The sequence below is a fragment of the Sinohyriopsis cumingii genome, chromosome 10 (genome assembly GCF_028554795.1).
Source record: "Sinohyriopsis cumingii isolate HCF-2022 chromosome 10, ASM2855479v2, whole genome shotgun sequence".
NCBI classification, from domain to species: domain Eukaryota; kingdom Metazoa; phylum Mollusca; class Bivalvia; order Unionida; family Unionidae; genus Sinohyriopsis; species Sinohyriopsis cumingii.
Window position 1 is genome coordinate 84570585 of NC_142970.1, and position 27852 is coordinate 84598436.

Below are 27852 nucleotides of genomic sequence, written 5' to 3' on the forward strand. Positions count from 1 at the left end.
GAGGCGAATACTGTGGACAACATGCTCAACAGGTCCGCGGGGGAAGTCTAGGACCGATACCGTGTATCAGATGCGGCATTGGAGTACGAGGAAAAACGCAATTATGTTCAGCGTGTGGTGGAAAACGCTATCGAGAACTAAAACGGTATTATGATAAAAAAAATCCAGACTCGAACACTCTCTCGGAGCGTGATTACATAAATAAGTTTTCAGACAAATTATGAATTAGACAAATGATTTGCTTATAGTATAATGAATCAAGAATTTGTTCCACATCCAACTATTCCAAATTATGAGGCAAACCGAGATGGCATAGTACGACACTGCACGCGAAGACGACCAGTTGGTGGAGTTGATAATGGTGGTTATTTAAGATTTACTGCCACGTGCTCAAAGAGGTATTTATGTCATCGTTTCGTCTATGAATGTTTCTTTGGAGTGATCCCTAAGGGTTTTGTCATTGATCACATTAACGGTAACATACTTGATAACTCTATAAACAATCTTCGCGTGGTCACTCAGAGCAAGAACTGCCTACTGGGTAACACAGGGCGTTGTAAAACAGTTGCAAGAAAAGCTATTAAATCTATAAACGCAATTACAGGTGAAGAAATTGTATTCCAGTCAATAAACGCCGCCGGTAGGTATTTCGGTATTTGTCCACCTGTTGTACAGCGTGTCGCAACCGGGATCTACAAAACAGCATTTTCCAAGAAGCTCAAACAGAAGATTTCATTCTGTTATATCATTGACACAAACAACGATATAATATAAGACCTGTAAATGCAATCACAAAAAAAAATCCTAACAAAGAACAGTAACCGGAAGAGTACCGGGTAGAAACACAAAGTGTTTCCAGTGATAACCGCTTATCTACGTGTGTGTTTTTGTTATCGTTGAAAACTCAAAGAGTTTCTCGTGCTAGCATCGCTCAGTAAAGTATTTCTGTGGAAGTCCAAGGGACTTCTCAGAAACGCTAGCGTTTCCCAATTTAAAAATATGAAAATATATAATAATATGAATCACGAAAACATAAATACCATACTTGTTGAAATTAAAGAATTACAACAGCGAGGTTTTAATATTTTACTAGACACTGAAACAATTATGTCAGATTTTGAATCCCTGAATGAGCTATCAACGAAGAAGAACAATCTCCCTGCGTGTTATAGGTTCATTAAAAATATACAGAATCACGTTTACAAATCACTTGCCACGGTAACGTCCAATCAGGTATCTGAATTTATTCCACTATGTCGTGCAGTTGAGAAGATTCGTCTTGGATTGTCACACGAGTATGAGACTCGAAAATTAATTAACACCAGGGTGAGACTGTTGCGAGGTTATATAAAGGACGCGGAAATGCCTACATGTACTAGTATTTGTGACGCCCAAGTATAAATGCACGAGTCAAAAAGACTTCTCACGGTAAAAAAAAAGTGTATTATTTTTTTTTGTATTTCCAATTTCAGAGTGTGTGAAACGCATAGCGTTTTCCACTCAAAGAGTTTTCGAAATGTTTTACATTTTCAGGATTTGCTTGAGCGCTTCAGCATCAATACAACAATGAGAATAGTTCATGATCTGTTCTCGTTGACACCAAGCTGTGATCATATGATTTTGCTGTAACTGCGTCAATTGTGACCGCGTCAACAAGAAGTCTTCGTCGCCGTACACGTCAACGATTATTTTAACGGGGAAATACTGTTCCGGGGACTGAATCTTTGAGTTTCCAGAAACGCTAGCGTTTCCAAATGCGGTTTTTATTGCCTCGTGAAGAATTTGCTTATCATGAATATGAACTCGTGTGTGAATGTATTCATACATTATACACAACTGTTTTTTTTTTAATTGTGAAACGCTATGCGTGGAAACTCTTCGAGTTTCAGGACTTCACCAGTAAGTTTATACTGACGGTCTCGCCACGCAGGTCCAACAAATTCCCCCGTTGGTCGGCAAGTTTGAAATTTATCGTTGACAACCACGGATTATTACACCGTAGATAGACGGGATTGATTGGTTCTTGCACAATCAGAAACCCGGGCGGATCTTTTGGTGTGAACGTGTACAGGATAAACCCCTGTTGGGCCGTAGTATTATCTGATGCGCTGTAGCTACCGTCGATGACGTCACATACAAGATTGACCGCAATAACATCTGTGATATTTACGATCCCGACGGAGATGTGTCTGCCGTCCGCGGTAGTACTGTTGTCGTGTCTTAAAATAACAGGTTGTGGTTTTGTTCGCGTGTACGCGGCAAGAATATCTTCGAAAGATTCATCGATGAGATCCTGGACTGATTTTCGTAGCGTGCGCGCGTTATATCCGGGAAGTGTAAATTCTGAAATCTTCTCCACGGGAATACCAAATTGGGATGCAAAATTCGATCTTTTTTCGTTTCCGTAATCGCCCTTGAGATTCAGTAGATGCTGAATTATTTTTTGATTTATAATTTCCATCGCGGATGCGAGTTTGTTTAGTTTTTCTATGGCTGTGATAATTTTATCGCGAGAACTGCTTGTAGAAACGCTAGCGTTTCCAGTTCCAGGACTTGTTAAATCAGAAATATAATCTTGAAAATATACTTGCAACAGTTCTAGCTGTTGTTTATGTGCTTGTTTGATCGGATTAAAAAAATGAGCTTCTATATCTTCTGGCTGGTATTGACGGTATTCCCCGCCCGTGAAAGCTGCCTCTATTATATCTACGGGAATTCTAGGTGATGTTGAAAACCAGGCTTCTCCGGATATTAATTTATCTGCAAATAATAAATAATCCCCGACGAGGTCGTGTGGGTCTTGCTTAACGGTCTCGAAATCTGATTTTTGGGGTGGTGGTGGGCCCGGTTCAGGTTCGGGTCGTTTTTGTGGCCATCCTAATACGGACCTGATTGAGCTTTTATAAATATCCACGGCGTATCCCGGTGTTGAGATTTCAATGACCGTAGACAGCGTTGGCTCGTGCGCGGTCACAGATATTCTGGCTTCCTTGCCGGTGATTCGTTTTATTTGGCGTTGTATCTCATTGTTGATTTCTTCGATCTGATAACTCCCAGTGGGTAGCGTAATTGTATCCCATTCAAGTTCACGTTGTGGGTCCGCGCTGGGTCTCCCGAACACAAACGAATTATTCGGCTGCAAACCACCAAATGATGCCGACCTGATATTGGGCCAGCTGTGATACACACTAAGCTTTGCCAACGCGATTTCGCTCACACGAATTGGAGTTCGAAAATTAATACCGAATTGTGGTGTCGTCGAGGACACTGAGATCATTGTGGTCCTTACCGGTGTTGTGTTTGTGACTATTTGTTGAAGCAGTTCTTGTGACATTATTTATTTGTTTAGTTTTCAAATAGTCATTGTACGCATCTGACATTAGTTTGAATTCAGAATCTGATATCAACGCAGCGTCGCTGGATTGCGCGTCTAACGATGATGATATCAGCGATGATAATTTCTGATATGCGGTTGTGGCTGTATTTAATTTTGTCGTGTAATCGTGTAATTTTGTGTTAGCACACGAGGATATTTTTTTTGCTATGATGCCGAAAACTCCTGCTGTTGCTGTAGCAGCGGAAACAGAGATCGTGGCAGCGACTACTGCAGTCACTGGAGTGACCGCTGATAGTATTACTCCCGCGGATGCAACAACGGCGGATACTGAATAAACCATAACGTCTAACACTGTTATGCGTCTGCGGTATTTTTTTACTTTTTGACTGGTTACTTCGATGACAGTTTTTAACTCAGATTGCCACTCACGGACTTGATTGTATCGATATTGTTGAGCATCTGGAAATCCTTCGAATTTCAACGTTGACATTTATTTAAAAATCGCTGGCGATTTCAATTACTGGTAATTTTCAATTACGTAACCAATTGAGGCGTTGCAGCGACGAATTCCAAACACCACCAGTAAGATGTTGATGTTAAAGTATCGTCCTCGGCTTCAAGCATAAATGTTTCCTCGGTTCCGCTGTTTAGTATTACAGTGCAAACCGGGGAATACCTATCGGTGGAGGGTCTCCAAGGATATGTTGTGAAGATTTCAAATTTAGCGGCTGAAAACACAGACAACCTGTAAACACCGGTGGCTGTTGCTGTATATTTGATAGTGCTATTTTGTCGGGACCATGTTGCGAATCCCGATGATACCGTGAATACGATGTTGGTGATATGCCCGGGAGTAACTCCAGTGGGAACTTTAATCAAACTGGTTTTGTTAACGATATCAGGAATACCCGATACGATATCCTGCTGTGTTTGTTTGATCGTGTTAATGTTGGTCTTGATATCAGCGAGGTTTACACCGACGACTGGAGGAGTCCCAAAAAACTTATCCACGGACTCATCAGTTTTTGCGAAGTTTCTTTGGAGTCTTTTAAACCCGTTCACGTGAACATCATACTCTGACCGCAGCGTATTTAGTTTACCGTTGACGATGTCCACATATTGTTTGTTTGACGCATCCTGGTCGGATTCGGGATTCGCTAACGCGGTTATTTTGTTGCCGCTCATGCTGAGTTCGCCGGTCATTACGTCGCCGGCTTTTGTTACTCTGTCGATGATTAGGCCAGCAACGAGTTGGTACTGCGTGTCGACGTATTGTTTATTTGCGGCATCTTCGAGACCTTCCGGATTTTTTAGAACGGTTATTTTGTTGCCGTTCATGCTGAGTTCGCCGGTCATTACGTCGCCGGTTTTTTTCACACATTTATCAACACCTTTATCAATACTGTCTTTGATGCTTGCGATTGATATGTTCGAGTCCTTGATCCGGCCGCCATCACTAAATGCAACGAAGTTATCCTTGGTAGCTCCAAGAACTCTGCGAATTATATCATTCCACTTAATGTTGCTCGTTCTTAGTTTTCCTTGCCTGTCTTGGAAAATAGCAACTTCATCTGGGTCAACTCCGGCTAGATTCAAAAGATTTTCGACTTCATCTCGGGTCGCATATTTTGAGAGATCAGCATCTGTGCTTGGTTTACCTCTTCGTGTGAAAGGTCTTCCGTAAATATCCACCATTATTCTTATTGCTGTTTTTCAAATGCTAGCATGAAAATGCTAAGCATTTCTCGATGCGGTATATTCATACACTACTTTATGAGGAGGAGTTGCTGAATTTCTTGAGATTGCATCAAGAACATTTAAAACCTCGTTTCCGCAAATGGGCGGATCAACTAATGTTTGTGTTGGTAACGTCGACTGCCACACTGGAACATTAAAAAATCTGCTGTTGAGAGTGCGAGGCACTCCGCGGACATACCTGAGAAACTCAACTGGCGGTGCTAAACCGTACGAATCAAAATAGATAATTCCACGTGGATCGATCGCGTAAGCAACCCAGTGAGTTCCCGGACCATCTTTGTTGTCGAGATTGATAATGCCAGTTTCTGGATTATTCGGCCGCGTCGGTAATTGATCTCGCATAAATACGCCTCTGAAATGTTTTATACGCAATTTTTTAACAGCATCGAGTAAATCAAAATTAGAAGCTGGAAGCTTCAACATCGGGGACACTTTGTGTTTCAGCGTTAGAAATTTTTTGGATACCATGATGGTGGAGTTCCTGGTAGTCTTAGACCGCGTCCCTTTTTTTTCTTGTATCCTTTTCCCGTTGCCTTTTTTAGTGCCATTCCAGCTGCAGTTCCAACTGCACCGAGTGCTGCGGCTTTTGCTACGGCTGGTGCTGCCGCGGCAATCAACGCCGGTATTGCTGCGAGAAGAGGAAATATTCCACCGGTTTTAGTCATGTCCTTGATAGCTGCAGCAGAGAAATCAAGTCGGACACCGGTTTTTGCTGTTAGTGCCTTATTAAAATGTTTAATCTGAGTATTAGTCAACGACAGCTTGTTTGGACCACCAACAAGTTGATCTCGTTTTAACGTTATTGATGTCCCGCACGTGCTTGCGTTCTTCGATTGCAATTTCTTTGTCTGACCGGAAGTCAAGGTGAGGTTAACGTGACTGTATGACATTATATTTCAGAAACTAATCTAATTGTTACATATTTTCTACTGGAGCGTCAATAACTCTCATTCGACCACCAACACCTTCAAGCAGCATGGCTTTATCGGAGAGTATAACCGCGACAACTCTGTAGGGAGGAACAGCAGCAGTTATACGAGCTCGGAAATGTAGGTCGACAACAGATTGTTTAACCAGATCAAGATGTTCCAGCGAAAAGTAGTAAATGGGATACAATTCCACAAAATCTCGCTGTGATATTTGCAGGCCAGTGTCCACATTAAGGTCGCGCCCCATAAATGACATTAGACGATGATACGCGCGTGCGACACGATGACGTTCAAAATCTATTAATATATCCTCAGATGGCTCCTGATGCCCATTTATTCTCAACGAAACTTCAGAAACTCCAAATGTATCAAATACCATTGGATTTCTTGTCTGTGCACCTATTCTAGCACGGTCTTGAAATGCAACAAAAATATGTCGTGGTGCTGATACTCCTTGTTGCGATGATATATGCCATGTAAACAACCCGTTATGATCACCTTGAATAGCGTCTGTGGTTGTTGTTTTCCAGGATAGCAGTGATTTACCATCCGTGTTCATAAAAGACAACAGTCGTTGTTCTTCGGTGATTGACGGAGACAACACTGGCATCCACAAACACAGTTTAGTTAGTACTATTTGACCAGCGTCAACGGCAGCATCTCGCCAGATAGCGTCATTATCATCAGGTTTTCGCACAAGTACAACTGTGTGTTTGGCACCGAATATGACCTTTTGAACATCTCTGCAGAATCCAAAGATGTGAGACAATGGAATCACACTTGAGAACTCTTCATTTAAACTTAACATCGATCTACGTGTTGCAAACCCCAAATTAAAATTTTCGTTCATCGATGCAACTTCGGTACCGGCACCATTCATTGTTACATTCCTGTTATCGGGGTGGTCGACTATATCCTTTGCAAACATCATTGATGGTCCGGCTGATCTGGTGTAATCATCCGAGTATCTCGCCAACCCGAGAATTGTTGTGGCAACGTCGACGTTGTCATGAATTGTTTCAAGTTCCTTTCCATCTATCATATAAATAGCGGATTTAAATAACGCCATGATCCCATTGTTAACAAATCCAATTCGATCGCCGACAGCGTAGGTGGTGTTATCATTCTTTAAAAAATTACCTTCAACTTCGATGAAGGCCTCAGCGGGCAAGAAGTATCTACTTGTATCCTGGACCTGTAGTTCAATTCTTCCCTGTTGGTTAGGATTACGTGCTTCATAAGAATAATATTGAAAATCACGTACAGAATCATCTTTAAGTACTGGTTTGGACATATCAAATGCATCATTGGATTTTCGCACAAACATTATTATTATTCGTGATGGTCTAATTAAAATGTTATTGTCACCGGAAACCACTACCAGCTATCAAATTAGCAGTTACACTATCTTGCAACGCTTTGGAGGTAATTCCCGCTGTTGCGATCTCAGCTAATTTCTGATTTACGGCCTTATTTACTACGCTACTAACATTTGCCGGCATAGCTTCAGTGGATGGTAGTTTTACTGGCGCCAACCTCTTGACTGGGGTTTTTTTTTGTATCAGCTGTGCTAGTCGATCCTTGATTATTTGAAATGTTTTCCCGGCAAGACTACCAATAGTGCCAATGGCTTTATCCTTGACAACATCAGCGGCTTTCATCGCGAATTGTTTTGCTAACGGTCCAGCTTTCGGAGCGATTCTTGTGACTAAATCCCTAACAACATCACCGACTCCATCTCCGTAAACAACCTCGTATACTGGTAATCGTGAGTTTACTACTCTGACACTTCTTGGTCTGCGAAAAGAATCATGTAGTATCATTTTATTTAATTATTGTTTCTCTAACTAAATTTATTAGTCGCTGTAGTAACCATCCGCGAGTTCATCAATGAGTCCCCGGTAGATGCCGATATCCATGATGCCACGCTGAAATAGTCTCTGACAGATATTTGCGGCTTCATTTATAATTTCCGGAGAGTTGTTTCCGGCACGTCTTCCTCCGATGAGAACTTCCAACCGTGATACGTCATTGACGATGCTATCAGGGCAAATAAAATTATTTCCCAGACCACTACCAGTAGCGGCTGGTGCGTCGTGAAATTCTTCCTCTGGAGATTGCGGTCGAGGAGTATCATCACCAGGATCTCCTTCTTTACCTAGGAAAAGTAATTTCTCCTGTTGTTTAGTTTCTATATCTTTTAATATTTTTTCTTCTTGTTTCCATTTTTCTTCTGCTTTTCGCTTTATTTCACTTACCACCTGCCTCCTTTTCTCTTTAGATGGTTTTTGCGGTGAAGAAGATTGCTGTTGTTCTATTTGTTGCAGAGATGGAGGAAGTTGATACCCGGCGAGTTGTTTTTGTCCTAGTTGTTTTATTTGCTCGTCATAAAGTCTTATTACTTCTTTATTAAGACTTATATAATCTAAATCATCATCTCTAGCTTGCCTTTTGTTTGTATATATTCGATATATCCATTTGATAAGATTATCATCAGTTACTTTTTCATGGGGGGGTTTTAAAATACTAGATTTTTTAAATATACTAATTAATACTTTTTTAGGTAATTCTTCCCCTTTAGTATTTCTAATATCTTCGATAAAACCTTCCTTAAATTTTTTAATCAATTCTACGTTTTCTTTTACTGGTTTTGGTTCTTCTCCCACATCGGCGACGTCAGTACCCTCAAGTATTTTTTCACCGACAGGTGGAAGTTGAGCCGCAGCTATACCAGTTGGAAGATCTCGTAAAATCTTCTTTGTCTGTTTAGTTCTTCTTGCTATTTTTTCAGCCTGCGTCGCAGTTTGTTTTGATACCGGAAGAAGATCTTCTTTGATGACAGTTGTAACCCGTTCAGTAGCTGCAGTGACGGGTTTAAATAATTCCTCCGCGGATTCTGCAAAGACTTCCCGTGCTTGCTGTCTTAATTGTAATTTTTGTCTGACACTATCACGGACAGGAAGAAATTTCTGAATTGCTTCGAGATGTTCTCGAGCTAATCTAGTAGTAAGTGCTTCTCCGATATTTGCCATTATTTATTTGTCAATGATTTAATTCCGCTAACATAAAAATGTTTTTCCTTGGAAACTCATTTCCCAGAGCAGCAGAGGGGGCTGGTCCGATCATGGATTTTTCAATGACGACCCCGCCACGGAAACTGTTTCAGATTTATTGAAGTAAACCAAGTTGCCAGCGGAAATGTATTGCATTTTCCCCTGGAAATTCGAAAAATTTCTCGAGGAGAGACTCTCCGAATTTTTTGGGACATTTTTTTTTATTCTATGATCTGAATAGAAGGGTTTATTTCGTCGAAATAAGCCCTCTATCGAGGAATAGTTTCCTAGAAGGGGTTACTTGTAAAACTGTTTTGGTCTGTTCCCCCCCTCTGCTGCTGCCAAAGCTAACCGGTTTCATGCTATCTTATTAACAAGCTATACAGGATGTACATCATAAGGACAGACATTACCAAATAAGGAGGGGAGGGGGCATAAATATCATGTGATATGAAATGAGTTTGCAGTTACAAATGTAGCTAAACCCATGGATGTCATCCATACCTGCATTCTGTTAGGTGTCATGCACCGAAAACAGTTTTTACAGTGAGATTCAAATATATTTACACAGATGGCACAAGTTCTAACAATCTGTACAAATTAAGTTTCTTGACAGTTAATATCTCAGCATAAAGTATTTTTGAGCTGAATGAAACTGGAAAACCTATTAATCACCGACCTTTGATATGTGACCTTTCACCTCTACAGGACTAGAAAGATCATAAAATGATCCACTATCCATCATTGAAATCTTCATGAAACAGTGGAAAACTCCAGGCTTTTCCTTCATAATTTATACAGAAATCTGGGAAAGCGAAAGAGAATTTTACTTTCATATCTAAATGTTCAGCTAGTCCCCTTCCTGCCCTTGGAAGCATCACATAGATCCAGGGCTGGATAACGTCATGATAACGCATCCACTTTTCATCTGTCTATTTCAAGTGGTTTTATACAATCATGCTAACCAAGTTTGTCAACCAATCAGTCTGAGTCAGAAATTTTTTCAATATTGGGAAAACTGATTTAGTACCAAATTGAATTTCATTTGTGTACATAAAGTAGTTTTGCATTATTCTGCTAATGGATGGACACAGAAACATACAGCTGAAGTGATTTAAGTATCTCCACAGTTTGTTAAGCCTGATTTAATAGATTTTAGGAAAGATATTCAATCACAATGATGTTTAACCATATCAATCAGTGCTATTAGTCATGAGCAACCAGCATGCTTTTTGTTCCAGCTTACCCATCCACCAACAAGACCTGAACCTTGACCATGGGTCATTATCAAATCCATTTCATATAGTACAGTTATACATTTCATATAGAACAGTTATACATTTCATATAGTACAGTTATACATTTCATATAGTACAGTTATACATTTCATATAGTACAGTTATACATTTCATACAGTACAGTTATACATTTCATACAGTACAGTTATACATTTCATATAGTACAGTTCTACATTTCATATAGTACAGTTATACATTTCATACAGTACAGTTATACATTTCATAGTACAGTTATACATTTCATATAGTACAGTTATACATTTCATACAGTACAGTTATACATTTCATACAGTACAGTTATACATTTCATATAGTACAGTTATACATTTCATATAGTACAGTTATATAGTACAGTTATACATTTCATATAGTACAGTTATACATTTATTCTCAAAGCTATCAATTTCCATAGTTTTGTGAAATTTTCTACTACTTCCACAGAAGAATCATGATTTATTTGATCTTATATGATTCACAGTAACCATGAAATCTGCAAAAAAAATTACCTCATGAATCTTATGCATTCACACCATCACCTGTGTGTTTGGCTATGACTGAATATATAAAGTTTGGTGAAAAAATGTTCAAAACTGTCACTGTCTTATACATTTTTAAGGTAGTTTTTAAAATTGTTTATAAAAAAAATAAGAAAAATTACCTGAAACTCTGCCTGTTGTTGTCTACAGTAGTTGTCATCACACTGTGGATTTGGTTTCATGACCATCGTGGGGAAAAAGTCTTCCAAGGCGTTGTAACCCAGGTAATATGTCACATTACCAAAACGTAGTAAATACCTCAAAATAACAAAAAAGTAACAACTTAATCTGGGTTTGAAAAATTTTCAAAAGCATTGTTGCAACTGGGCAGCACCACTGACAAAAATGGTTGCACAGCAAGATCTTGCTGACTGACTAAAACGATTTAAGGATATTCTAATTTAATTACTAGATTATTTAAAATTTAGCACTGTTATTCTTATAAATTATGTGAAAATAAAGTACCAAAGTAACTATTTTCCATCCATCACTTCATACAGAAAGCCCATTTTATTGATTTTGCATCATGGCATACATAACCCCAAATTTATTTTAAACTCTTGCCTTTAAAAGAGGGTTGTTGATCTGGGTTTTGACTATGGGTCAAATGATTACACAACTTTAATTTTGAGTTGCCCTAAGATACTGGGCATTTGATTGATAAAATCTCCATGTAGTATTTCAATCTAATTATTTGTAGATCTAATTCCCTTATTTTCTCCATTAAGCTGTAACATGCATCAGATTTTTAAAGTATTCTTTGAAATGGATCATAACAGTGAAACAAATTACACTCATCAGCTATAAGACTTTTAAAAGTAACATCTACGTTTCTCTATTACATCACAGTTAATATTCTTGTGTATTTTAGCTATCCATCTTCAAAGATACAATATGACTAGATTGAATTGAATGTTTTCAACTACTCGAAACAGTTCTAGTTTAAGATAAAAAAGAATGCAGATAAAAACTATAATCTGAGAACAAAAAAGGAAAAAAACCTGCGACAAGAACTTACTTCAAAGTATTTTGTACAAGGAATCCAGCCACAACTGCCATAGTGGTGGGTAAGCTGGCAGCACAGACACCTTCCCTCTTCAAGGTTTTCTCATCTGTGTGGGTAGCTACAACAAGGGGTGGGGCACACTGTAAGAAGAAATTGTGTGTGTGCATGTGTGATTTGGATTTTTTATGTAAATGTGTCACCAGAGAAAATCTTGGACTTTTTAAAATAATAAAGTTTATATTTAAAAGAAGCATAATCAAGAATTGTACAATGTTTTACCTTTATTATCTATACCTTCAAAAGCATTTGAATATTTTTGCCATTTATCTTGTAAGAGTACAACTTTTGTTTTATTTGGAAGGTTTTTCTTCCATATGATGTAGGCCATCTTACCATTACATTTTTAGAATCTAAGGACATCTTCTTTGTAGAATCAACATAGCATCGCAGTGACACAATATTTAAATTATTACATCATCAATATGACATCGCTTGCCACCTAAATGTATCCTGAGGATTTGAACTCTCAGTGACCATGAAATAATTGCTACAAAAAAAAACTTTGATAGAAAATGATTAACTGAATATAAACTCCACACATATGTATTATCATTAGAAATTAAATATTCCCAATTACATTTTTACTTTCCAAATGTGAAAGCTGTAATTTGATTGGTGAATTTAAAATTCAAGTGAACACATCCTTGTTCACCTTTTTTACCAGAGATCTCGATTTTAACCAAACTGTACCTTGTCATAATACTGACATGCAGGCTTTGTGTTGCAAAAAAACTGATATGATGTCAACAGCTGTATTGTAACACAAATGTTCACTCATCAACATAAACTTTCTTATTGATAATAAGTCTGATCATTACACAGTGCAAATGCAGCTGAGGAAAATACATACCAAACAATAATACTTTGTGTGATTTTGGATCACCTGAATCCTGAATATGTCAAAATATTATTTTTTTTCAAGATGTTAGGCACTCCAATATTTACAAACAGGTGCTAAATTGCCGGTACTGTGTTGGCATGCCATTAAACCCCATAAATACATGCACTGTTCCATCAATTCAGGCCGACGTAGAAGACTTGAGTATCTAATAACACGCAGGCATACTTAACATAAACCGTGATCAAAATTAGAAAATGATAGCTTGATATATCAACTGTTTATCATTAGAAACACCAGTTAGTGTGCTGCTATTTGAAAATGACAAAAAAAAACCCCACCTACTTTGATAAGAAATCATATATTTAATAAAACTTTCTTTAACAGAGATACTGTATCAATAAATACAATGAAATATGAAGCAATGACAGTTTTGGAAAATGCCTACTGGTAGCAACACTGTAAGAAATAAATACCAAATAAAATCTTAAAGTTATAATTTGATAATTTAAGATGGTTTCAATGTAATCATATAAATGAGTCTCAGACCTGCCAAAATTGAAAAAAAAAAGAACAAAATCAGGAGTTTGCCATCAAATCACCATTTAAAATAGGAGGCAGGTTAGAAAATCATGACTAAATAAACGGTATTGCTGTTCCATAAAAGATAGTTTGGTTTGGTATTTCACAGAACAGCAACGCGGTTTGATTAGTGACAAGACAACTGAAGTAAACTGCCTGATATAAGGCTACACAACAGAAGTGCATTCTGGCTGATCCAATGGTAGCATTCAAACCTGCACCCTATCAGTCACAAGTTCTGCATGCAACACCACAGCTCCTGTCTCCATTTGTCGCCTTTTGCAACATGTGAGAGGGAGTGCAAGATCTATTTTAGATGTGTGAGCCAGCAAGGGGACTGTTTTCATTTTTTCAAATGCAAAAATGGTTAAATTGTCATGGAGATGACTGCAAAAGCTTCAGTGGGAACCTAATTAAGCACTCCCTTTATGGTTAACCTCCCACATCCAAGGCAGTAAATACAGTAGTACAAATAGAAAGTGTAGTAAATATGGTAGTACAAATAGAAAGTGTAGTAAATATGGTAGTACAAATAGAAAGTGTAGTAAATATGGTTGTACAAATAGAAAGTGTAGTAAAAAATATGGTAGTACAAGTAGAAAGTGTAGTAAATATGGTAGTACAAATAGAAAGTGTAGTAAATATGGTAGTACAAATAGAAAGTGTAGTAAATATGGTAGTACAAATAGAAAGTGTAGTAAATATGGTAGTACAAATAGAAAGTGTATTAAATACAGTAGTACAAATAGAAAGTGAGGTAATAATGGTAGTACAAATAGAAAGTGTATTAAATACAGTAGTACAAATAGAAAGTGTAGTAAATATGGTAGTACAAATAGAAAGTGTAGTAAATATGGTAGTACAAATAGAAAGTGTAGTAAATATGGTAGTACAAATAGAAAGTGTAGTAAAAAATACAGTAGTACAAATAGAAAGTGTAGTAAATATGGTAGTACAAATAGAAAGTGTAGTAAATATGGTAGTACAAATAGAAAGTGTAGTAAATATGGTAGTACAAATAGAAAGTGTAGTAAATATGGTAGTACAAATAGAAAGTGTAGTAAATATGGTAGTACAAATAGAAAATGTATTAAATACAGTAGTACAAATAGAAAGTGAGGTAAAAATGGTAGTATAAATAGAAAGTGTATTAAATACAGTAGTACAAATAGAAAGTGTAGTAAATATGGTAGTACAAATAGAAAGTGTAGTAAAAATGGTAGTACAAATAGAAAGTGTAGTAAATATGGTAGTACAAATAGAAAGTGTATTAAATACAGTAGTACAAATAGAAAGTGAGGTAAAAATGGTAGTACAAATAGAAAGTGTATTAAATACAGTAGTACAAATAGAAAGTGAGGTAAATACAGTAGTATATATAGAAAGTGTAATAAATATGGTAGTACAAATAGAAAATGTAGTAAATATGGTAGTACAAATAGAAAAGTAAGGGTTATTTTCAATATAATCATAATGTAAAACACTAATTTTTCTATGGATTTTAAATCAAATTTCATAAAAATGTCCCATGAGTCAAACCCGAAACCCATTTTTGCATCACCCACATCAATAAAGCTGCCATTGTTTTATACCACTCATGAATGATGTTGTTGTTGTTGTTGTTGTAGGGTTTAACATAATTTTTCAGCACAAGACAGGCTATACATGGCAGCCAGTATTAATGGTGGAGGAAGAACCTGGGAAATCCCCGGAAAGAACCACCGACCCATGAGAAGCTACTGGCAAGCTTTCTCACATACCCACATAGGCTGAATCCAAGACTCGAACTCAAGCAGACAGAGGTGAGATAGGAGTGATCCGTAACAGTGAGCACTTTAGACCACTTGGCCACTCGGGGCCCCTCCCATGAATGAAGTAATATATATGCAAGGAAACAAGATCAGATTGTCAATAAATACAACGAAGTGGAATAACAGCAGACTGTAGGACAGAGAGGTGTACAATAATATCAGATTGCAAGACAGAAAGGTGTCTAATAATATCAGATTGAAGACAGAAAGGTGTCCAATAATATCAGATTGTGAGATGGAGAGGTGTCCAATAATATCAGATTGCAAGATGGAGAGGTATCCAATAATATCAGATTGCAAGACAGAGGTGTCCAATAATATCAGATTGAAGACAGAAAGGTGTCCAATAATATCAGATATCAAGACAGAGTGGTTTCCAATAATATCAGATTGCAAGACAGAGAGGTGTCCAATATTATTAGATTGCAAGACAGAGAAGTGTCCAGTAATAATCTAAGGAAAAACCAAATCTCAATGGATCTTCCATTTAAACATAATACTTAGTACACAGGGAAGGCATATTTTCAAAAATATATGCTGGGGTAATCTAATTACTCGGGTCAAATGAAAGTGATATCAAATTCTAAATTGCATCTAAAAGTGCCTACTTCAGAATAAATTAGCCTTTCCTGTGTCACATGTATGTTTTACTGGAACAGCCCTGAATAATTTAATAAATTATTGTATGATTCCATGTTTTGGGGTGATACAAGCATAAATATGAAATCAACAGATGATAAACTTTCCTTAGCTATGTATTTCCTTCCAAAATCAACAGAAAAAGAGGCCTTCAATCAATCAAAACATATCAATCATTAAGATTAATTCGAAAAAGAACATGCAAAATTAACTCTTGTTCACGGTTACAAAAGCAAACCACAAACATATGGTCAAGTTTTAATTAATTGTACTTATCAAAATAATCTCTAAGCCCATTACGTTAGAAACTATCTTTTAAACATAGTATAATTTTTATTGATGTTATAGAATCGACACACAAATTTTGTTATTAAATAATAATTATCAATAATAATTTATGGTACTGTCATTCACATAAGTAGAAAATATCTTCATAGATAAATAAAATATGGGGAGATTATTTTAAAAGAATTTTATCGGGTTTGACATTTTAAATGTCTATTTAGTCTGTAACTTACTGCAAAACACGAGGTCTCTCCTGGAATGATGAACTGTATGTGACCAGATACCGCATTCTCACTCACGCCCGATTCGATCCACTTCTGTCCAAGCTCATTACAGGCCTAAATATCAGGGACATGCAGCAAAAATGAAAAAGCAAAATAAAACAAAATTTATTTGGGTTCTGTTTAAGACAATGTCTGACCTGCAAATTATTAAAAAATTTATTACTGTCAATATACATGTTTATCTGTGAAACAAGTTAAAACCACATTATATATTCTGATAAATACAAGCAAGAAAATCAAATGCCTGAAATAAGAGACAATACTAAGAATGTAATTTAGGGATCAAGACCATAATAAGAGGCTTTTATTGCCTCTGTGTACAACAATACAAAATATGACACAAACAATAACTAGAAAATGATTTATGGAAGATTAAATGATGCAGCACAGTGCCTGAGATCAGACCGTACTGCCAAGATTAACAATGTGGATGGATGGAGAAAGGTAATGGTATAGACCCCAACCACATTTGAGGCAAAGTATTAAAAATATTGATATAAATGTCTTACAGTATTTATGGCCATCCTTGCTTCAAAGTTGTCTACACAGCTGAGAACAAGATCAACAGGTGTGCACTCTTTGAGACCACCTTTGCTAAAAGATGAAAATGAAATACATATCAGTTATCCCCCTTGAAGAACCTCTCACTATAAAGAAATACATATCAACTATCCCCATTGAAGAACCTCACACTATAAAGAAATACAAGGTCATTATGCTTCAAACAAAGAAGAATACTTGAAATGAAAGATAACAAAATTTCTCTGTTGCTATAACATCTGTTTTTAATGAGGTTAACACCTGGATGTGGACACTTAAAAATAAAACATACAGAAACAATTTTAGATTTTCTGTGATCTTCTCTATGCAACCTATTGCATAATCATTTTCTTTACAAAGTAAACTATGAACAAAACAATTTCAACTATTGTTATGACTGTAAGATCATAAACTAAGTAACAGAAAGAAGCAAAACAAACAAGTCTGTAGAACTTAAATAATTTAATTATCAAAGTTTTAAAATGAAAATTTGAAAGGAACTTACAGTATTATGAACTTAATCCAAAATAATCTTAAAATGTTCTACTAAAGTCCCAAAGAATCGAATGTTCAAAATGAACTTCAGGTTCTCAAATGTACAGGTCTACCAACAGTCTTTATATATCAAAATGGCATTGTCGAGAACTCATTTGACTAGTTCATAATAGTCTTCAGATAAGTTAGTCCAAATAGTACTTTGTAATTCCAATGAATAATCCAAACAAATGTTTCTTGTCAAATACTATCTAAACACAACTACATCTTGAGACATACTGCAACAAGAACATAAGAAATCCAGCATACATGTATAAACACTTGGCAAAGTCCCACCTTGTAAATGAACCCACCTGACATAACCCATCCAATGGGAAATAATTTAATTCATCTTCTAAGAACCCACCAGGCCCCATCAACCAATGAGAAATTACCACAAACTTGTCAACAGGTGTTATTATTGTTGTTGTTGTTGTTGTTGTTGTGGGGTTTAACGCCATTTTTCAGCACACGATAGGCTATACATGGCGGCCAGTATTAATGGTGGAGGAAGAACCCGGAAAACTCCGGAAAGAACCACCGACCCACGAGAAGCTACTGGCAAGCTTTCTCACATGCCCACATTGGCTGAATCTTAGACTCGAACCGCCGCAGACAGAGGTGAGATGGCAGTGATCCGTAACGAAGAGCGCTTTAGACCACTCGGCCACTCGGGGCCCCGGTGTTATTATTAATATTATTATTAATGACCGTAAATACCTACATCAACAACTATTTACAGATCCTATTAAATCTACACTCTTAATATCTTAAAATAGAATTTTATACACATTTACAAAAATTAGCCATCTAATATATTGATTATAGATGATCATTACAATTCAGTCATGAAATTTTTTTACCCATAACACCGATACAGTCATGTACAGAGAGTTTAAAAAGATATAGATATACGTAACATAATAAAGTTTTTTCATTCAATCAAATATAACATAATATGAATTTAATAAATGATTTAACTAATGTAAATTAATCTACATTAACAGAATTAAACAACATGTTTAAAAACAATTTCAGTTATAGTATGACATGACTTTTACTGCTAATATGAAACAAAACAGTATCAGACATGCAGAGGCATATATGAATAAACTGATGGAAGAGACAGGTTCTGCTGAACTGTGAATGCTTGATGTGTTCTCCAGCAGAAATGATGATCTGAATCAAACACTTAAAAATACTGTTATGACTCTATGGTTTTGAACTTAGCAACAAAAAGAAGCAAAACCAAAAAGTTTGGTAAAATCAAAAAATAACTTAATTCTTTAAGTTATACAATGAAAAATTAAGAGGAACCTATCAGTATTGTGCATTAAATCCCAAATAATCCTAAAAGTTCTATCACAAGTCCAAAATGAATTCCAATCTTGAATGTGCTGATGTACTAACAGTCTTGATGTATCACAATGATCTAATCCAGAATGTCTTTGAATGAATTCACAATAATCCTAAAATAGTACATCCAGTCAATTAGCGCTATTTTCCTTAGAATGAATGATTTAAATAATTCCTTGTGAATTATATCTAAACACAACAGGAAATAACTCCATAGACCAATCTTACGATTGTAATGAACACTTTTTTTTACCTCTACCGTACTTAAAAACTTAAAGCACAAAAAGATGACCAGGATGTGGGTCATAAGTGAATTTTCAGAAATTTCTAAGGTCAAAAGGCCATGTCAACATATTTACAAATTACCATTATCTTGAATTACAATCTACAATAATGGACTAAAGCTAGCTATCTAGTTTACAAATGATCATTAGCTTAAACTACAACCCACAATCATGGATAAAAGTTAAGCACACAACACATACATACAGAACAATACGATTAAGTGTACTCTATAATCATGTATGCACTCATACAACAAATAATGATTATCAAAGTATTCTTTTAAAATCAAAGTATTCTTTTTAAAAAGGGGGCCCCGAGTGGCCGAGTGGTCTAAAGTGCTCTCCGTTACGGATCACTGCCATCTCACCTCTGTTTGCGTGGGTTCGAGTCTCGGATTCAGCCAATGTGGGTATGTGAGAAAGCTTGCCAGTAGCTTCTCGTGGGTCGGTGGTTCTTTCTGGGGTTTTCCCGGGTTCTTCCTCCACCATTAATACTGGCCGCCATGTATAGCCTATCGTGTGCTGAAAATTGGCGTTAAACCCAACAACAACAACAACAACAACAATTCTTTTAAAAAAAAGCATTTTCATACCTGATTCTATCCATAAAATGTTGAAAGTTGTCGACTGTCGTAATGTTGTAGTTGTGTATTTCAAACTCAACATCTGGATTAATTTCTCTAAGAAAAAAAAGAACGGAAAGATTACAATTCATGTCCTTACAGAGTTAATATCGGAAATTTTAGTAATAAACCCACTTAGTGCAAGAAAGGATAAAGTTCTCACCATTGATTGATCAATTACCACTTTTTTATGTTATGAAGCATACCACACAGGATGACACCACAATTTAATTATCAGCCATGTGTGTGTGTAATTTGGAACTTTTAACATAGCTTTTACAATTTTTCCAGTCATATCACTATGATGTCTGCAGTGTGGCAGTTTATAGAGAAGTCCAGCATGGGGGCATCATGCTGCAGACATGTAGCATGATGTCGAACCCAGTCACATTATCCTGACACCAGGCCGACCAGTCCTAACACTAACCACTTAAAGCTGAGCATCAAGCAAGGCAGCTGCTAGTACCATTTTTTATAAAGTCTTTGGTATGACTCGGCCAAGGTTAAAACCTGCCACCTCCCACATCCAAAGTAGATGCTCTAACCACTTAGGCCAACATAGCGGTCAATTATCAGTGGTAATAATATTATGATCTGGATATGTAATGAAGAAACCTTACTGGATGACATGAAAACATAATAATCAATGGCAATAACATTATGATCTATATATGTAATGTTGAGACCTTCTTGGATAATCATTTATGAAAAACATTTAAGTCTTAAGTACAATGAACTGATTGCCAGAAACTTAATCTTACTTTTTCAAGCATGAAATAAGACCGCATGCAGTTTCAAACTGCATGCATAGAATTTTGTACATATATCAGTAACAATTACACCATTTAGACATAATGTGCACATTGGTTTTAGAGTTTTGATCTATCCCCTGCAGGTAGGTGAAATCAGTCCTTCATATATAAATATATATATATATATATATATATATATATATATATATATATATATATATATATATATATATATATATAAAAATAAATAAATAATGTTATTTCATGTCAGTTTTAAATAATCCAACCAAATATATTGCTGTAAAATAAAAAAATGAATGTGCCTGACAAGGAGCACAAATCTGTCCAAAATGGAGAAGATGTGGCTAAAGTTAAAATGCAAGTCTATGAGGCAATGATCATATCAGAAAGGATGCCAAATGGAATTTGAACTTTGTTGGTTAAAAACAACATCCAAATGAAGAAAGGAGGTTAAATGTCATGGGTCAAAATACTACACAGAATGGAGTTGTCAGAACAAAACCTATAAAAGGCATATCTAGGTTTATAACAATACACACACCTAATTGCATCAGAATACATTGAACGGTTCCAGAGCTATTATGGTTACAATGAACTGTTATAGCATAAATTTAAATTGATAGGAAAAGGGCAATAACTCCATCAAAATGGTGCTGGATATGAAAAGTCTTTCAAAATATACATCCACCTGTAATAGGCAATTTGCTTAACAAATGGCATCTAATTATATGGAAGGGTTTCAGAACTTTGGTAACTACAAGAAGTGTGAACAGATGGACAGATAAACACATGAAGGAATGGAAGGAAAAGACAATTACCATAGGGCTCAAGAATACTGCCCTCATAATGACTGAAGATTGGAGACAGCCATGTTTCACCTATGCTTCACAGGTAACATATGCAGGGCATAGATTCAAAGAAACAACATTTGCTACTTACTTAAGAGTTTTCTCAGCTGCCTCCACTTTGCTGAGCCCTGCCTGATGTGGTTGGTAGAACAGACGATTCATATTTGCTAACTCCACCTTGTCATAATCAAACAAGAGCAGCTGAAATAAAACAAGAACTATTTCTCATTTAGCTTTACAAAGACACAGGATTACATATCTGACATAAAACAGCTTGACAAAACTGACCTGGTATGGTAGAAAAATTCTTTGAGCTGATACTACATCCATAGAAGTTATAATTGTGCACATGCTTTACACATGCTTGTTATGAATTAGATTCTCCTCCATGTCAAGCATTAAAAAATAAATGCATGGCACTTTAGCTATTTTATAAGCAGACTGGGTCACTGTCAATAATCCAGTGATAGGTCAGACTGTTAGAGAAAACAGTTCATGCTATCACTGTGAATAATCCAATAGGTGAAAGCACTGGATAACCTATTCATGCTATAGGCAAAGATGCAAACTTGAATACATTTTCACTATACCTATTGCGTAAATGGTCTAAGTAGCTGTAAATAATCTAATGATAGGATAAAGTGCTAGATAACTTTGTCCTGCTATCACTGTCAAGGACTAAATGAAAGGTAAAACTGGTAGATAACTTGTTAATTCTATAAAAAGTATAATGTACATTAATGACTAAACTTACACTTTGAAAATATCTCTCCTCCATTTTACAATCTCACTTATATCTTTGTTTTTCTATGATTATATAAAATAATGAAAGCAAAAATTGTGCATGCCTGAACACCCAATTAAATAACAAAATTATATGAACAAAATATAACATGATATATAATCACCTTTCCTATGCCACATCTTGTAAGCATCTCTGCTGCAACACTCCCTACTCCGCCTACACCCACAACTGCAACAGCAAAGTCACGGATTCTCTGTAAGCAAAAGGAATGTTAAAGAGCAAGACTCTGCAAAATATAGAGCGATTGGCAAATCAAAGATCTGAAATTTCCTTAAAGAAGTGTGACTTTGAAACAGACAATTTAAAAGGAAAAGCAGAAAGAAACATGTTCAATCAACTTCTAAACGTTTAAAATATTTTTTATATTCATTTTCATTTCTTGATTTTTTTAGTACTACTTTTGCCTGTAGACAATTGACATTGTGACTGTTACACTGAAAACGGATAGAAGTACGTTCTCTTGAAGAATCTTCCTAATTTTGCTTTCAGATATCACAACAGACATGTGATGAACAGCTGAATCATATTCTTTGCCTTTAAACTTAATAAGTAAATAGAAAAGTGTTTATTTAACTGAACAACCCAGCATGTCATCTATAGTTGCAATCCCATCTCATGCATAACCTGAAAAGTCCCACTCAGAGTCTGTCAACCTAACACTTTCCTATGCATAAAACCAACTGAATGTGGTATCAAGTGGTACTTTGAACCCTCTATCATGCACTAACTTGTCCCAATAAACCATTTCCCAAAATCTCAATCTTCTTTAACCAACCTCATAATTGTCCACTATTCCCATTCTCTAACAACCTCATAATTGTCCACTATTCCCATTCTCTTTAACCAACCTCACAATTGTCCACTATTCCCATTCTCTTTAACCAACCTCATATTGTCCACTATTCCCATTCTCTTTAACCAACCTCATAATTGTCCACTATTCCCATTCTCTTTAACCAACCTCATAATTGTCCACTATTCCCATTCTCTTTAACCAACCTCATATTGTTCACTATTCCCATTCTCTTTAACCAACCTCATAACTGTCCCCATTCCCATTCTCTTTAACCAACCTCATAACTGTCCACTATTCCCATTCTCTTTAACCAACCTCATAATTGTCCACTATTCCCATTCTCTTCAGTGCCATCAGTCGACTGAAAAGTCAAGACATATTAGCTTATTACTGTGAAATCTGAATAATATGTCTGAAGAAAAAAAAACACATACTGAATGTAAATGCATATGAAAGCCAAATATGTGTAAATCAAAACTTAAAGAAAGTTAGAAATAAATATACTCCTCTGATCAGGGTTGATTAAATCAAATAATCCAAATGTCCTCGACTATTCATTTCTCAAGTCAGACAAATAAAATATTCCAAGATATTAGTCCAGGACAGGTGCTTTCTTCCTATGTTAAGAAAACCCCATTGCTCCAGTGGCCTAAGTAGTTAGAACATCCGCCTCAGACATGGGAGGTCAATGGTTCAAACCGCAGCTGAGTCATACCAAAGACTTATGAAAATTGCACTAGTAGCTACTTTGCATGGCACTTAGTGTTAAGAGGTTAGTATTAAGACTGGTTGGCCTGGTGTCAGAATAATGTGACTGGGTGGGACATCATGCTAATTGTCTGTGGCATGATGCCCCAGTGCTAAACATCACTATAAACTGCCACACTGCAGGTATCATAGTGATATGATTGAAAAAAATTTAACTTTACATTTCAAATCCAATCCTCACACATGTATGTTACAACAAGTCAGGAAAACTCCCATTTTTATGCTTTTAATCATTTTATCTGGCCACTCATGCCCTCCAGGCATACTGAATGCTTGAATCAACCTCTCTTCATTTATTCCTTCACATCATGTATTACTAGAGAAAGTGGTAATTGAATACTGTCACATGTTCATGGGTTCTACACAAAGACAGAGAGTGAAGCATCAGCAAGGCCAGCCTAACTTACATAGCAAACTCTATAGATAACAAGCAAAATAAAGTAAGTAAACTCTATTTCCAAGCATTTTGAAAACGACTCCCTCAGTAACATGTACCTCTGTAACATGTACCATGATAACTCAAGAGCCTGATTATAACACAGGGACAGGCATGGATCCCATTTTTTATACTAGAAAACACCAAAGCAATTGGCCCCTATTTGTTGACCATGAAGAAATTTATGATCAAAATTGGTAACTGAAACGTCTGATATGTGGATGTCACTCACTTTAAAAAACAGTAGACAGAACCCAGAAATTAGGATTAGCATTATGAAATTCTCAGCCTTTAATACAAAGTCATACATTCAGTCCTACTGTATGGAGACCTGGAGAACCACCAAGTCGACTGTAATGGGTTCAGACCTTCATCAACAGCTGCCTAAGAAGAATTCTTCAGATCCGCTGGCCAGACACCATCAGCAACACCAACCTGTGGCAGAGAACCTCCCAGTTTCCAATAGAGGACGAGATCAAGAAGAGAAGGTGGGCTTGGATAGGATACACCCTACGTAAGCCGCCAACCAACATTACCAGACAGGCATTGTAATGGAACCCTCAAGGCAAGTGTAGAAGGGGACGACCAAGAAACACCTGGCAACGCGACCTTGAGGCAGACATCACTAAGATAGGTCACACCTGGAGTCAGCTTGAAGGGATGGCACAGGACAGAAACCTCTGGCGATCTTTTGTGGGCGGCCTATATACCCTGGCAGGGGTGATGGGCAAAACTAACTAACTATACATTCTGTTAAATTTCTTTCCACATAACATTCCTAGTACACTGTAAAATATTCAACATAATTTTGATTCAAGAAAATGTCAATGTTGTTGTTGCTGATGTTGGGAGGTTTAATGTCATTTTTCAGCACAAGATAGGCTATACATGGCGGCCAGTATTAATGGTGGTGGAAAAACCTGGGAAAACCAAGGAAAGAACCACTGACCCACGAGAAGCTACTGGCAAGTTTTCTCACATACCCACATAGGCAGAAACTCAGACTCAAACCCATGCAGAGAAAATAATAATGTCTACTGAAGGCAGCATTTTTTATAAATAAATACCAGCTAAATATGTCTTACCAAATGAAATTCTGCTTTTAGCTCAGTTTAAATAATCATCAGAAATGCAATGAGCCCTGTTGTATTCAAAGACAAAATATATCAATCTACCATCGTAGGTAGCATTTCTGTGAGGACCTAATTAAGTGCCAATGGTGTTTGGACTTGAAGTATTTGTTGTACTGCAGGCCTGCTTTGTATTATAATTACATATCTGTATCAATTCAAATAAAGAAAGTGGAATAAAAGAAAAGTTAAAATGCATGCAAATCCTACCTGAGAACGAGCCTGTCTCACAGTCATGTACCAGATCAACTCATATTAACTGATTAAATATTGGGTAAGTAATATAATTAAACTACATGTAACTTAAATTAGCTAATTTATTCACAAATTTGAATCAAGATATCATAGCAACCAAGCAAAATGAGTACTTGGTGAAATAAAAAGCTTCATTTTACAGATAAGTTCATCGTGGAGGGGCAAGTTTCAGAGTTTGTAGTTAACACAAAATTCCTGAATTAGCACTAGAGATTCCTCATGGATGAGAAGTTTGACTATAAATTGCAATTAAATCATGGCATCAATATTTTACTACTAGAATAATAAAGTACAAATCAAGTTTTGACCTTGTAGGCTCGTTAGTATTTTTTATTAAAAAGGAATCTTGTTTTGTTGTGAATCAACAACAGCAAAAAGCGGTGGTGTAATACATGTAACATATATAAGACATAAAATTATTTCCTGCGCATTGTAATTTGGAGTAAATTCTCCCCAACTGTGCATAGAATTCATGTTCATTTACTCCCAAATCAAAACACAATCCAAGTGAATAAAAACAACAAAAATGCAAGTACATTGTTTCAATGTCACACATCCTTGTTCCTAAAAACTGAGTAGTAAATTAAAGATTGGACCCTTGCAAAGGGGTTAAGTCATATTTATAGCTCTGTAGGATGGAACTAACTAGCATACATCACAAAAGCAGCCTAGAAGATTATACCTCTTAAGATGGCAACTGGTTTCTTTTACAACTACATATCTGTTGACTGGAAAATTATGAAAAAGTTCATATTAAAAAAAATGGATTTGGCTATTTTCTTCAATGTTTGTTTTGAACTCGCTGCCAAAAACACACATGATATACCAAAATTCACAATTTCTGGTGCATTGTTAGTGGAGATTGTGCAGCATTAATATATCCAAGTATTCCAGTATGTTGTCAGTCATTGCCTCTTCCACCTTAACTGACTTAATTGAAAATTAAATTTGAAGCAAGGTGCATCATTTACAATTTTCAAACATTTTAAAAAGGGGTTTTAGTTTGCTCATGTTAAAAATATATGTACCGATTAAAGGGTCTCTGAGTGGAAGCTCATCATTACTGATCACTGTCATCTCACCTCTATCTGTGTGGGTTCAAGTCTCGAGTTCGGCCAATGTGGGTATGTGAGAAAGCTTGCCCAAAGCTTCTCGTGGGTCAGTGGTTCTTTCCAGGATTTTCCCTGGCTCTTCCTCCACCATTTAAACAGGCGGCCATGTATAGTCTATCTTGTGCTGAAAATGTCATTAAAACCCTACAACAACAACAGCATGGCCAATTAAGGGGATCAAATGTAATTTGAAGATTTCATCATTCTTTAACTCACCTTGAAACGAGTGCTGAAATTATCATGAGGCTAGTACTAATATTAGTACCCTTACTCCTACAGCCACAACAAATCAAGTTGAGGCTATGACATCGTAGCTATTATGAGGCCAGATACACAAGATTCGTTGCATCTGTTTTGCATAAATACCCATAATCACATGGTATGGCACATAAAAAGACTTGTTCTTATCTCAGGTCTAATGTTAATTTTCTAAAGCATGTTAGAGTTATCCACACCTGCTTGAACATAGCTAACATGTCACCATATGGTACCACACAATTATTGTAAACTCTCACTGTCCATTCGAATCAATGTAATGTCAATTTTACCAATAAATATTTTGCAGGTACACTAAATAACAAATAACTACTCTCTTAAATACCTGTATGGATTGGAATCGACAACTTCAGAACTCATGTGGGCAATTTTTTGTCGGCCTCTCTCATTTTTTGAGCGCTCTTTTTCAAGCTCTGCTTCGAGCACTTTTATTCTTTTCTCGAGTTCAGCTGCTGAGGACATGTTGCTTTTAATGGAAATTGACAACAAATGTTCTCTAATTTGAGTAAATTTTCTTCGAATCAATGCCGAATCTCGAGCCGAATGTCAGTGTTTACTTTTAGCCTACTGTCAAACGTGGAGCGGAAGTATATGTGAATTTTTAAATAGTTCTAGTAGAACTTCAAACAGTTGCGGAATAATTGCAATAACTTGTCCTGTAACCCGGAACACTTGTGAAATGGTGCCACTTAAGCAATATTTCTAAAATAACGAGAGAAAGACATAAGAAACTGACAAACCTCTTTATGTTTTAATCTACAATATACATTCTACTAAATGTTATTAACATTTGTTCCTGTAGACTATTTGTGCGCCCCGCCCCCAACCCCAACTGGCCGTATACCACTCTTTCACCATGCGAAATTTCAACTATTGTCCCCATAACCGGTATTTCAGCAG

The 27852-nt window shown here is 36.4% G+C and overlaps 1 protein-coding gene across 1 annotated transcript in view; it reads right to left on the reverse strand.

Annotated features, from left to right (window-relative positions):
• The window catches only part of LOC149790494 (ubiquitin-like modifier-activating enzyme 5), a 46323-nt gene extending 18797 nt beyond the window's left edge, over positions 1-27526 (reverse strand). Inside the window, exons 1-9 of the mRNA XM_089972541.1 lie at positions 27278-27526; positions 23291-23336; positions 22283-22372; positions 21466-21575; positions 19724-19810; positions 16926-17010; positions 16366-16470; positions 11930-12057; positions 11034-11169 (exon numbers count right to left, since the gene is read on the reverse strand). Of these exons, the coding sequence (XP_089828667.1) occupies positions 11034-11169; positions 11930-12057; positions 16366-16470; positions 16926-17010; positions 19724-19810; positions 21466-21575; positions 22283-22372; positions 23291-23336; positions 27278-27414 (924 nt within the window). The 5' untranslated portion in view covers positions 27415-27526. The remainder of the gene's footprint in view (positions 1-11033; positions 11170-11929; positions 12058-16365; positions 16471-16925; positions 17011-19723; positions 19811-21465; positions 21576-22282; positions 22373-23290; positions 23337-27277) is intronic.
• Between the last annotated feature and the right edge of the window lie 326 nt (positions 27527-27852).